Source organism: Ochlerotatus camptorhynchus, unplaced genomic scaffold (assembly GCF_037179485.1).
Source record: "Ochlerotatus camptorhynchus isolate MF236.1 unplaced genomic scaffold, CSIRO-AGI_Acam_v1.1 ptg000170l, whole genome shotgun sequence".
Lineage (NCBI taxonomy): Eukaryota > Metazoa > Arthropoda > Insecta > Diptera > Culicidae > Ochlerotatus > Ochlerotatus camptorhynchus.
The window spans coordinates 3,296,910-3,309,489 of NW_027040660.1; the positions used below are offsets into that span (position 1 = coordinate 3,296,910).

The 12,580-nt window shown below is 44.1% G+C and overlaps 1 protein-coding gene across 1 annotated transcript in view; it reads left to right on the forward strand.

Annotated features, from left to right (window-relative positions):
- Gprk2 (G protein-coupled receptor kinase 2) overlaps positions 1 to 12,580 on the forward strand; it is a 295,638-nt gene that overhangs the window by 188,947 nt on the left and 94,111 nt on the right. The window contains exons 6-7 of the mRNA XM_065222482.1: positions 1,989 to 2,389; positions 2,476 to 2,575. Of these exons, the coding sequence (XP_065078554.1) occupies positions 1,989 to 2,389; positions 2,476 to 2,575 (501 nt within the window). The remainder of the gene's footprint in view (positions 1 to 1,988; positions 2,390 to 2,475; positions 2,576 to 12,580) is intronic.

Below are 12,580 nucleotides of genomic sequence, written 5' to 3' on the forward strand. Positions count from 1 at the left end.
ACTCCTTCTTCAATGGTGTTATCGCCAGTAAAGCTGACATATGAAGATTCGGATTCTCATATCTAGTCTTCAAAATCTTCCACGGTCCGACAATGATGCTCGCAAATAATGCACGGATGTCAAAAGTAGATTTGAATGTATCAACGAGACATAAAGATCGTGGAATGATACCTATTCATCCACAAGTCGATGCAACTGAAATGAAATTAAATGAATTTAAACAGCCACACATGAAACATGAAATTTCTTACCCACCATATATACGCTACACCTACCTCGGTCCAGACACTCACGCATACACACGAAACGAAACACGAAGAGGCAGAAGACGGATGTTGTTGCATTGACCTTCGCCATGATGTGTGTCCAAGGGGGGCTCAAGGAGGCTCTACGGATGCCAACATATATAACTTCCCTGATGTAATGAGCATGTACAAACCTCTCTGGAGTCGTACATTTAGCCTTGATGTCCCGAAAATCATTGTTGAGCTCGGAGAAGTCTAAGATCATTTCTTCAGGATGATTTGAAGGTCTATTCCCAAGTAACAATTTCGGTTTTATAAGGGTTCTGTAGACCATCATTTAGACTTGTAGAAAACTTTAAAACCTCCATAAAACTTGCAATGTTACTTGGGTTGTGTCTCGTTTATACTGTTTTTAATTTTAAATTGTGTGTTTAGGCCCTACGAAGATTTTCGAATACATATCTTTGAATAAAATCTCCTTTGAGTTTCTAGTGATCCTTTAAAGATGAAGGTCTAAACTCAAGGGATAATTTGAATGTCCTAGATAAAAATCTTCTGTTTTAGAACTATTTCTGAATTCTAACTAAAACATTCATTAAAATAAGCCTAAGAAAAAATTGGATTGAAACTGTTAAGGGTAGCTGAATAAATCGGCCCTAAGAGTGGCTAAGGGATTTTTACTGGACCTTATTTATAATTCTTCTTAAAGATTTCGTTCGTTTATCTGATGAAATTCCAACTGGAATTTTCACTGAATTCTTAATGGAATTCTGCTTAGGGCCTGAAATATCTAAAGGGATAATATTTAATGGGATTTTTTCCTCATTTGGCATTTTATGTTCCCTCTTAAGAGAAATTCATAATGGGATTCACCAGGATCTCCCTGGTGGCCTCCCTTAGCTCAGTCGGCAAAGGCGCAGCTACAAAGCAAGACCATGCTGGAGGTGGCTGGGTTCGATTCCCGGTCCGGTCTAGTAATTTTTCGCGTTGGAAAATTTCTCGACTTCCCTGGGCATAGAAGTATGATTGGACTTGCCACACAATTATACAAATGCAAAAATGGTACAGGCATCGAAAGCTCTCAATTAATAACTGTGGAAGTGCATCTAGTAGAACACTAAGTTGAGAGCACGCAATAAGCTAATATGCGATATGCAATAAGCTTGAAATGCGAAGAAGAAGAAGGATCTCCCACTAAAATTTATCTTAGAATTCCTGAATACTCAATGTTGTTTTTACGTAAATTTTCTTATCCATGGTTTTCCATTTCCGGTTTTTATTTCTTTTCCTGTTCCTCTTTCTAGGATTGGTCATGATTCCTCTTTAACTTTGCATTAGAAGCACTCATTCCTCAATCCATCGTACAATATTTTCCGCTTATTGTTGAAATATTTAATATGCTCTTGGCATAGGAATGGGGCTAATGAAGCAAAACGAAATCTTATGCCTAAAAAAATCAAATGAAGGGCATGACACATTACTTTTCCATTTGGCATGGAATCGATCCAAAAGTGAGAAGTGCTGGATGCACTTGTTTTTCGTGCATAATTCATTTTCTGGTCAGAAGTCGTTCTCCGCTTCCATCCCTCTTTGCATCCTTCAAGGGATGATGTAATAACCAGCAGTTACTGGCATAATTTCAATCAATTTTTCATCACTAAATGTGCTAATGGCAGACTGTGTGTCACTAATGGATGTTCTCTCAACATTTTCCCGGTTTTATTTTTTTTTTTTTTTTTGCAGGTATGAAATCGCACCGGACGAAGTCCGTATCGAGCTAGCATACAACGTGGCCAAGCGATACCTGGGGCTGTGCACTGAAAGTCAAGCGACGGAGGACAGTGGAGGTGGAGGCGGCGACGGGGACGATGGGAAGTGCGACGACGACAGTGGCATCGGTGGCGACACCAAAAAGCTCAGCAATCACGACGACCCGGCAGCGGAGAAGAAGAGCCTGGCCGGATCGAACTCGTTGACCAACAATGCGGTAGCCAAAGCCACGATCCCCAGTGCCAACAACAGCACCACCAACGCCATCAAAAAGTGCTCCGGCGGGGCTGTGGCCGACGATGACTATAGCGATGACTGTGTTCTAGATATCCTGAACGACGACATCGTGGCGCAGGTTCGGAGTAGACTGTTGAGTAGGTTGAAGCGTACAGAATGCCGGTGCTCGGAAGCTGTTACTAATTTATTGTGCGAATGTATTTTTTTTTTGTTTTGCCTGCAGATAGCAGTAGGGAGCTGTTCGAGGGATCCGTGACGGCGGTGAAAACATTCCTGCAGGGAGAACCGTTCCGGGAATTCGAATCGTCGATGTATTTTCACAGGTAAGCATTGTCGGTTGGACTTGGTTGTTTTTGTTTTCGATGAAAGTGCTTCGTGGGTTGGGTGGAAAATTCACTCGAATGGGAAAGCGCTTGGGGGGGGGAAGAAAAGGTAACCTATAGTGCCCACTAGAGTGATGCAAAATTTGAAATTTTCACTTCACAGTGTTAAAACATTTCCAAATCGGGTCCTGATCATCGTGAATAACTATGGGAGAAGAAAACTTTTTGTTCATTGCGAGCACACATTTTCGGAGGCTAGTCAATGATAAATACCTAGCAAACAACATGGTTTAAACCTTACATTCGTGGGACCATTTTATCGGTTGACTTTGTGCAAAGCCTTACCTCAGATGACAGCAAAGGCTTTCAACTTTTATCCCATTTGCCTTATCGATTCATTCTGCATTCTTGGGATTAAATGTAAGGCATTCGTGCGAATACATCATAAAAATAGCAATTTTCATAACATCAAATATGTGAAAAGGGCGTATGTGTCAAATATAACGAATGACTTCTCATTCTGACAAACCGAGTTTGCTCCATCAGATGGTATAGTTAGTTCTCGTGGGCGTGTTCTGATTCCAGAGAAATCGACGTTCCAAGTCATTGCTCACGTTTGCCTAGTAGGCCCTTATCACATGTTGCTCGAGCAATGTAATCCACCTGCATTGAATTGGACGTTTTCTCGAGGCCTCTTTCCGACAGTTACACAATTGTCGGGAATTTGTCCTAAAATTGACAGTCAGTAGCAGCCTGGGGGGGCCGTCGGTGGCAGATTGTTAGTAGTGATTGATGGGATTCGCTGAAATCAATTTCACTTCCCACGAAATCCTATTATCTCGGCGTAGGTTGGTGGGACTGAAAACGGGACGCACATTCAGTTATTGATTGCTTTGATTTATGATTGACAATCGAATGTATTTATTCGGCTGTCGTTTTAATGTGCGGACTCAATACAAATTGATGCTATGAATGGGGAAATGGTCTGTTTGAGTGTGCGTTTGAATGTGTATAATGTACATCCAAGAAACCTTTTGTTCGAAAAATTTCATTCAATTTAGCGACAACTGCCCGTACCGATTTAGATGCAAAAGTTTTTTCATTGAACAAGTTAATGGTGCCTTTTCATTAGTTGCTGTGGGTTACCGCTATCCCGTTTTCATTTATTTTAACCAAATCAAAAAAAATGTAGTTGATGTAGTGGCATCTGATGTTGTCACGTTTTGTTTAGAACGTCATAGGGGAAAGTAGTCAACAGTGAGACAGTTTGTGCTCACCATATTTTTAATTTTTTTTTTCGATGGAAGCTACGAAAAAGTTCTTGACTCCTTTCTAATGGTAGGGTTAATTGGGGTAAGATGCATGTCCGGGGCAAGATAACAGTATGCAAATTTTGAATACATTTTCAATACACTTTCGAGAATGTATCATGCAACATTGCTAGTTTAGACATTGAACAAGCAATGTGTCTTAACAGATCCTCGAAAAAGAGGTATAAACGGCATTTTAAACATCAAAAAGTCATTTTGCCCCGGGTGCACACCCTAATACACAAATACCATAAACGAACTGTATCCCGAATGGGTAAACTATCCCACAAATGGTTTGGATGATACCCCGAAAACGTCGTTAAGCTCTCTTTTATGGTTATTTTTATTAGGGCAGTGGAACCGTTCTGAAAATAGACCCAAGCCATTTTCTCGCTTTTCTCGATGTTTTCGTGTTTTAGGTGTCTTCGAAGAAGTTTCTTGAAATGTTATTCTACATCTTCTGAAATATCCATACACAGTCAGGAATCCTTATTGCCGGGGTAACGGGGGCATGAATAAGGAACCGCGAATAAGGATACCCACAGTTCATGGGGTTTTCACTAATGGGGGCTGTGGTGGATTACTATACCGTCTATACCGTGGAGCTATACCGTCTTCGACAAAGTTTTTTTTTGTCCTGGAACAGACTTAAAAGCCGGTGTTATTGGATTCAGGTTTATTTGGGAACTAGGCCGCTAGAGGCGCTTCACTTTTATGTTACTTATGACGGGCGCTATAATATATCTAGTATAGTATATTTCGTGATCCTGGCCATATAGAAGGTTACTGTCTTCAGCAAAATTGTTCAGATGATCATGTCCTTTTGTATGGTGTTCATATCAGTTCAGAACTCTCTCACTACGCAGCGCTAGTGTGCATATGAACTTCCTACATAAACTGTATCTCGAGAACCTGGCTATATAGAATGTTGCTGTTTTCAGCAAAGTTGTTCTGGTGACCAAGTCCCTTCGGGTGGTGGTCATATTACTTCAGAACTATCTCACTACGCGACGCTAGTGTGCACATCAACTTCCTTAATATGTTATGTATGGACAGCTTGTCCAAATAAGATGTTGCTGCGCGATGTGAGGACAGGAACCGGAAAAGGGGTTATGCGTAGAGGCCAGAAATCGATTTTGGACGCCATTTTAAAATCCAAGATGGCGACCATCGGTTCAAGAAAAACTGTCAAATATCCTACAATATGGGTATTTCCGGAAAAGGGACAGCGTGTAGAGGTCGCAAATCGATCCCAGGTGCCATTTTGGACTCCAAGATGGCGACTATCGGTACAAGACAAACTGTCAAATACCCTACAATATAGGTATTTTCGGAAAGGAGACGACGTTTAGAGGCCGGAAATCAAAGATGGCGGTCATCGGTTCAAGAAAAACTGTCAAATACCCTACAGTATGGATATTTTCGGAAAGGGGACGACTTATAGAGGCTGGAAATCGATACCAGATGTAATTTTGGAACCCAAGATGGCGGCCTACAATATGGGTATTTCCGGATAGGGGATAACGTGTAGAGGTCAGAAATCAATGCCAGACGGAATTTTGGAATCCAAGAGGGTGACCATCAGTTCAAGAAAAACTGTCAAATACTCTACAATATGGGTATTTTCGGATAGGGGACGACGTGTAGAGACTGTAAATCGATGCCAGACGCCATTTTGTAATCCAATCAGTTTGAGAAAAACTGTCAAATACTACAATATGGGTATTTCTGGAAAGGGAACGGAAAATTTGGTGCGCCGCGCCGGAGGTAAAAAACACAGTGAAATCAACGAAATCCTAAGAGATAAACCGGCTACAGCAGATGAAATTGTTAGCAAACTGGACCCATCTACAATGAATATGGATTATATTTTCATCCCACCACGGCAGAAATCGGGTTCAAAATAAATCAACTCTTGGAGTTCGAAATCTTCTGCACATTGGACAGTAATGTCGAACTGAGTGCAAAAATACTAGATTTTCTAAGGGAAGTCGAAACCCTTCTCAAAAAGTGGAAGAACGAGGGGAATAGAATGCATAAAACATGACAGCGCTGGTTGATTCTTTGTCATCGAAAGAGGAAATACATTGTGGAATAGATCTACAGTGTACGAAAGAAAAAAACAAAACAAACTAAAGCGTTTAATTGTTTTGAGGAATTCTCCACGATACGTTGTCATCTTGCTTAATGATACGCTATACACATTATACAATTTAAACGCCAAGCATATTGCCGCATAAGCATAGGCCTTATCCAGGAAAATTAATGCGAGTCAAGATTTTGAGCTCCAAAATACCCTAAAACATTAATCAGACAAAATTCATGTTCCTAGTGGAATATCGCTTAACCTACCCCGTAAATGGCCCACGTTAACTGTACTGAACTGATACGAGGCTGTCCATAGCCACTAAATGTCCCTTGGAAAGCCAATTGCCACCATTTTTGATCCCTAAATGGTGGCAGACAACGATGTTGGGGTTAGCCGGCGCCGGTGGTGTAGTGGTGAGCGTGACTGTTTTCTAACACCCCAATGGGTCTGGGTTCAATCCCAGCCGAAGTCGGTGGGATTTTTCTGAGGCATAAAAATCTCTGGTCACGTCTTCCTTCGGAAGGGAAGTAAAGCCGTTGGTCCCGGCCCATGTGTGTTGAGTGGGTGCGATATCCTACGCAGGTGCGGAAGCTGCCTTCCTGCACACTCGATTGCCGTCAATGGATGGCAATCGATGTCCGTCGGTGATTGGCACTAGATTGCGGAACAGAGACCGACGTTAAATAAAGGAAAGAAGAAAAGTACGATGGTGGGGCTATATACGTCCCCCTTAATAGTTTACGTTAAAGCAAAGGCCACCATCTGGGATTCCAACATGGCGTCTGGTATCGATATCTGATCTCTACACGTCGTTCCTTTTTCCAAAAATACCCATATTGTGGTATTTGATAGTTTTTATTGAACCGATGGCCGCTTGCTTTGATTCCAAAATGGCGACTTGATTTGATATTCATCCTCTACACGACATCCCCTTTCCGGAAATTCCCATATTGTAGGGTATTTGACAGTTTTTCTTGAACCGATGGCCTCCATCTTGGATCTCAAAAAGGCATCTGGCATCGATTTCCGACCCATACACGTCGTATCCTTTCCAGAAATACTCATATTGTAGGGTATTTGACAGTTTTTTGAACAGATGGTCGCCATGTTGGATTCTAAAATGTGGTTTATAATCAATTTCCGGCCTATAAACGTCGTCCGCTTTCCAGAAATACCCATACTGTAGGGTATGTTAGAGTTTTTCTTGTACTCATGCCCGCTATTTTGGTTCCCAAAATGGCACCTGGCATCGATTTCTTGCCTCTACAGGTCGTCCCCTTTCCGGAAATACATTTTTGACAGTTTTTCTTGAACTGATGGTCGTCATCTTGGATTTTAAAATGACGTCTGGCATAGATTTCCGGTTTCGACCCGCGAACCCTTTTCCAAAAATACCCAGTTTGTAGGGTATTTGACAGTTTTTCTTGAACCGATGGCCGCCATCTTGGATTTCAAAATGGCGTCTGGCATTGATTTTTAGCCTCTACACGTGATTCCCTTTCCGAAAATACCCAGTTTGTATGGTATTTGACAGTTTTTCTTGAACCGATGGCCGCCATGTTGGATTCTAAAATGTAGTCTATAATCGATTTCCGGCCTCTACACGTCATCCCCTTTCCGAAAATACCCATATTTATTTGTTAGTTTTTCTTGAACTGATGGCCGCCATCTTGGGTCAATAAATATGGCTGACAAACTTCAAGATTTTGCAAGCCAATGCCAATAGTAGCTTTTTCAGGTCTAGATGCTCCAGGGGAAGTAACCAATTTGGGACATAACCGGAACCATATCAATATGGGTGTCACACTTCAGGATTTTGCAAGTCAACGAAAATGGAAGCTTTTTCAGGTCCACAGCTTGCTTACGCGTCTCTTCGTCTTGTTCTAGTCGGGTCGTTATCGAGAACCATTTTCACCGGGTTATCGCGTGACATTCTTTACGGCGTGTCCAACCCACTGCAGCTGCCGGATTTTTGCGGTGTGGACGATGGCTGGTTCTTCTAGCAGCTGGTGCAATTCTCGGTTTATTCGTCTCCTCCACATTCCATCATCCATCTACACAGCACCGTCCGTTCGAAAACACCAAGTTTGTGCTCCAAGTGCTCCACAAGCATAGTTCAGGTCTCGTAGCCGTAGAGGACTACCGGTATAATCAGTGTTTTGTTGATAGGCAAATTCGTGCGATGGCAAACATTATTTTAGATTACAAAGTAAGCATGATTCCATGCCACAATGCGTCTTGGAATTTCTCTGCTGGTGTCATTAACGGCGGTCACCAGTGAACCCAAATACACGCTTTCGTTGACCACTTCTATGTCATAGCCGTTAGTCCGAACTCTTTGATGTAGGTTAACATTTAACACGATAGTTTTTGTGTCGTTTGTGAGTAAACTTACGGTCACCCGCCGGCTATATATCAACGTTTTACCCGTGTGATTTAGAATTGATTCAGTCGTGTTTCGTGTTGTTGAGTGTAGATTTGTTTGCCGTACCTCAGGAAAGTGGAGGTTTTTGCGTGACTAGTGATTTAGTAGAGAAATTCTGTGTTCATAATTATCGTCCCACACACCGGTGGTGGCGACTATTCTGTTATTGTTCACTCTATCACTCTTTGTTTGCATCCTTGCTGCACTGCACTGTGCTACCGTACTTTCTGCTCAAGTAGTGTCCCAACTATAGTTTTTCGATACGTGGTAGTCGTGGTTTCACGTGAAAAATAAGATTTTAACTTTTGTGACCATGGCTTGCAAAAAGTGCACCAAAACCGTTTCTGACTCAGACCGCATCGTCTGTCGTGGATTTTGTGGGGACACATTTCACGTGATTTGTGCCAAAGTTGATGTCGAACTTCTCGATCAGCTTGGACTGTACGCGAACAACGTTTTCTCGATGTGCGACCACTGTGCGGAACTTTTTTCCAACGGTCACTTCCGGAATATTGTCAGCCGCGACGCGAGTTTGGGTTCTGTGATGCCAAGTGCGGTCGATTCGATGAAGGAAGACATTGAAAAACTGAATTCGGCTGTTACTGCATTGGCAGCCAAAGTGGACTCAAAGATTCCGGCTAGCTCAACTCCACGTTGGCCTAGACCTGATCGTTTTGATTCTGGTAGTGGTTCTTCGAAGCGTCGCCGTACTTCTAGCTCAGACAACAAATCGATGCAATGTGGGACGAAAGGATCGATCGATTCAGTTAGAACCGTTGATCTGAACGATGATCTGGTGTGGATCTATTTATCGGCTTTTCATCCTAGCACTACAAACGATGAAATTGCATCTCTCGTCACCGATTGCTTGTGTATGGAGTCCAACAAAAAACCTCGGGTGACCAAATTGGTTCCCAGAGGGAAAGATCCATCTACCTTGAACTTCGTCTCCTTCAAAGTTGGCGTCTGTGCAAACAAACGAGATGTCGCTTTTTCCTGTGAGTCGTGGCCGGAAGGTATACAGTTCCGCGAGTTTGATGATTCCCGGTCAAAGGTGACGAAAATCACTCGGATTGGCCCGGCACAGTGACAGGCCCATTCCCATTCGAGTATTGGTATTCGACCGGGTGGATCCGGGACGCAACAACACAGTGTCTTGGAATCCTCTGATCCTTCCGAACCAGTCGTGCTGCTTGAAGATCCATTCATCCGAAGTCGTCCCGGCCCTGGTTTCGGAATCGGTGAAGAGGTCTTCCAGCCTGTACTAACAGGCAAGTACCGCTTTGTATCAAAATTTTCTCTTCCTGAGCCGGCCTCCATTTCCAGTAACAATTACTTAACGCGTTGCGTGGACGTAACAAGTTCAACGCCTTCTAGACTCCTGACGTACCATGCTAGCCAACCAGGACGCATTGTAGAAAGTTTATTGGAAGCCCCCAGTTCCTCTTACACAGTCGTGCACGTCCCTGCCTGCGTTCATCACAGTCGTCCTGGACCTGAGTTTGGATGTGGGCTGGGGGTCTTCCAACCTCCTATGACAGGCAAGTACACACTCAACCATTCAAATTCGATACCTGATGCCGATCGAACTTTCAGCACTTTGAATGCTGCTGTGCCAACTCCATCTCGAAACTCGGAACGCATCGTAGAAAGCCTCATGGAAGTCCCCAATCCCTCCACCTCAGTCCTGCCACTTGCTGTCTCCGCGCATCATCGTCGTTCCGGGCCTGTGGTCGGATGCGGAGAGGGGATCTTCCACCCAACTTATTTTGGCGAGTATTCTTCCGATCTTGACATTGGTCAGCTACTTCCTGTCGTTCCTGTGATTTCCAGGAAGAACCAAAGCCCGCTGACATGCCGTTTGCAGAACACCGTGACCCTCAATCACAACGAAAAATTCTCCGTTTCAAGCCGAACATCAGCCGCCATTTCATCTAGCCTGGGACGCACGTCACAAAGCAGTATGGAAGCCCTGGACCCACCTAGCTCAGCTGCGCCCACTACTGGTTCCAGTCCTGGTCAGTTCACACGCCCCCACCATCTAAGTCGTCCCGGCCCTGAGTCTAGTGCTGGGGACAGGGCTTTCCAAGCTGCCATCCACGACAAGTACCCTTATTCTTTCGACGTTGCTCTGCCTGATGCTGCCTCCACTTCCAGATTGCAGCCCGCTGTTCCATGCGTCCCAGCATCTCAAATTCTGCTATACTACCAGAACGTCGGTGGCATGAACAGCTCACTCGCCGAATACCAGCTAGCATGCAGCGACGCATGCTACGACATATACGCCTTCTCGGAAACCTGGCTGAATAACAACACTTTGTCAAAGCAGTTGTTTAACGATACATATTCCGTCTACCGTCAAGATCGATCAACCCTCAACAGCAACAAGACCTCCGGTGGTGGAGTCCTTCTGGCCATTCGCTCCTGCTTCGTATCTCGCTTACTGAAACCTCCTGAAGATTCGACGGTTGAGCATCTGTGGGTTGCAATTTCAACTCTAAGTGGTACAATCTATATCTGCGTGATATACGTTCCTCCCGACCGCGTTAACGACCACAGCCTGATTGAGAAGCATGCACTTTCGCTGGATTGGATTGTCTCTCAAATGGATGCCAGGGACGGCATCGCCATCTTGGGCGATTTCAACCTTGGCACTGTATCGTGGCTAAGCGATGCTCACGGCTTCTTCTTTCCTGACAATTCCCGTTCATCGTTCAGACCGGCTTCTCTCTCCTTGCTTGACGCGTATTCAACATCCGCAAGGCTTCAGCAAGTGAATGGCGTTCTGAATGCAAACAACCGTTTGCTCGATCTGTGCTTTGTCGGGGAGGATTTGGGACAAAGCTGCTCTGTTACCCATGCTCCGGCACCGCTCGTCAAAAACTGCAGACATCATTCACCTCTACTGTTGACGCTTGCAATCGATCCTGAGAAACGCTTCCAAGACCACGCCGAAACCGTCTTCTACAACTTTCACAAAGGAGACTTCGAGCGAATGAATAACTTTCTCGCTAATGTGGATTGGAATGCGACACTAGACTCCGGGGATGCGAATCTGGCTGCCTCGACCATGTGTGGTATCATATTCTACGCTATCGATCAGTTTGTGCCTAAAAAACTACGGTGTAAACCTGCCAAACCCGCCTGGTCGAACTCTAATCTTAAGCATCTGAAAAAGGTGAAAAGGGCTGCACTGAGGAAACACAGTAAATATCACACAGATTCTACGAAGGCTAATTACGTCCGCGCCAACAACGAGTACAGAGATCTCAATGCAAGCTTGTACAACGCACATCAGTCTCACTTGCAGAGTCGTCTCAAAGCTAATCCTAAGGAATTCTGGCGATATGTGAACGAGCAACGGAAAGAAACGGGATTGCCGTCCAATATGACTGATGGCGTTACTGATGCCAACTCCGTCGCAGATATCGCCAATATGTTTCGCACACAATTCAGCAGCGTTTTTTCAGACGAAGTTCTTGATGCTCAGGAAATTGCTGCTGCCACGAGTAATGTCCCTCGTACGTCGGTGTTTGGTTCTCCATTCACCATCCACAGCGACATGGTGATTTCAGCCGGGAAACAGATCAAAACATCAACAGGATCAAAATTCCCTCATTAGTACTGAAACGTTGCTTAGACACTCTTTCAGAGCCCTTAGCTAAGGTCTTCAACTTGTCAATGACCTCCGGAGTTTTTCCAGAATGTTGGAAGGATTCGTTTGTTTTCCCTGTTCACCTAAAAGGATGCAAGCAGACTGTCGCCAATTACCGCGGAATAGCTGCATTGAGTGCTATCTCCAAACTATTCGAGCTAATTGTCCTGGAAAAGTTGGTTCAAGACTGCTCGTACAGTATTTCTCAGGATCAACACGGCTTCTTGCCTAAGCGCTCGACGACGACTAATCTAACTGTTTTTACATCGTTCATTATTCGTGAGATTGAACGTGGCCATCAAGTTGACGCCATATACACCGACCTCTCTGCAGCTTTCGATAGAGTGAACCATGAAATTACCATCTCTAAATATGACAAAATGGGTGTTCATGGGAGTCTACTTACCTGGCTTCGCTCCTATCTGACTGGCAGATCTATGTCTGTTAAGATCGGTGACTACGCTTCTCCACCCTTCATTGTTACATCTGGTGTTCCTCAAGGCAGCCACCTGGGGCCATTGCTTTT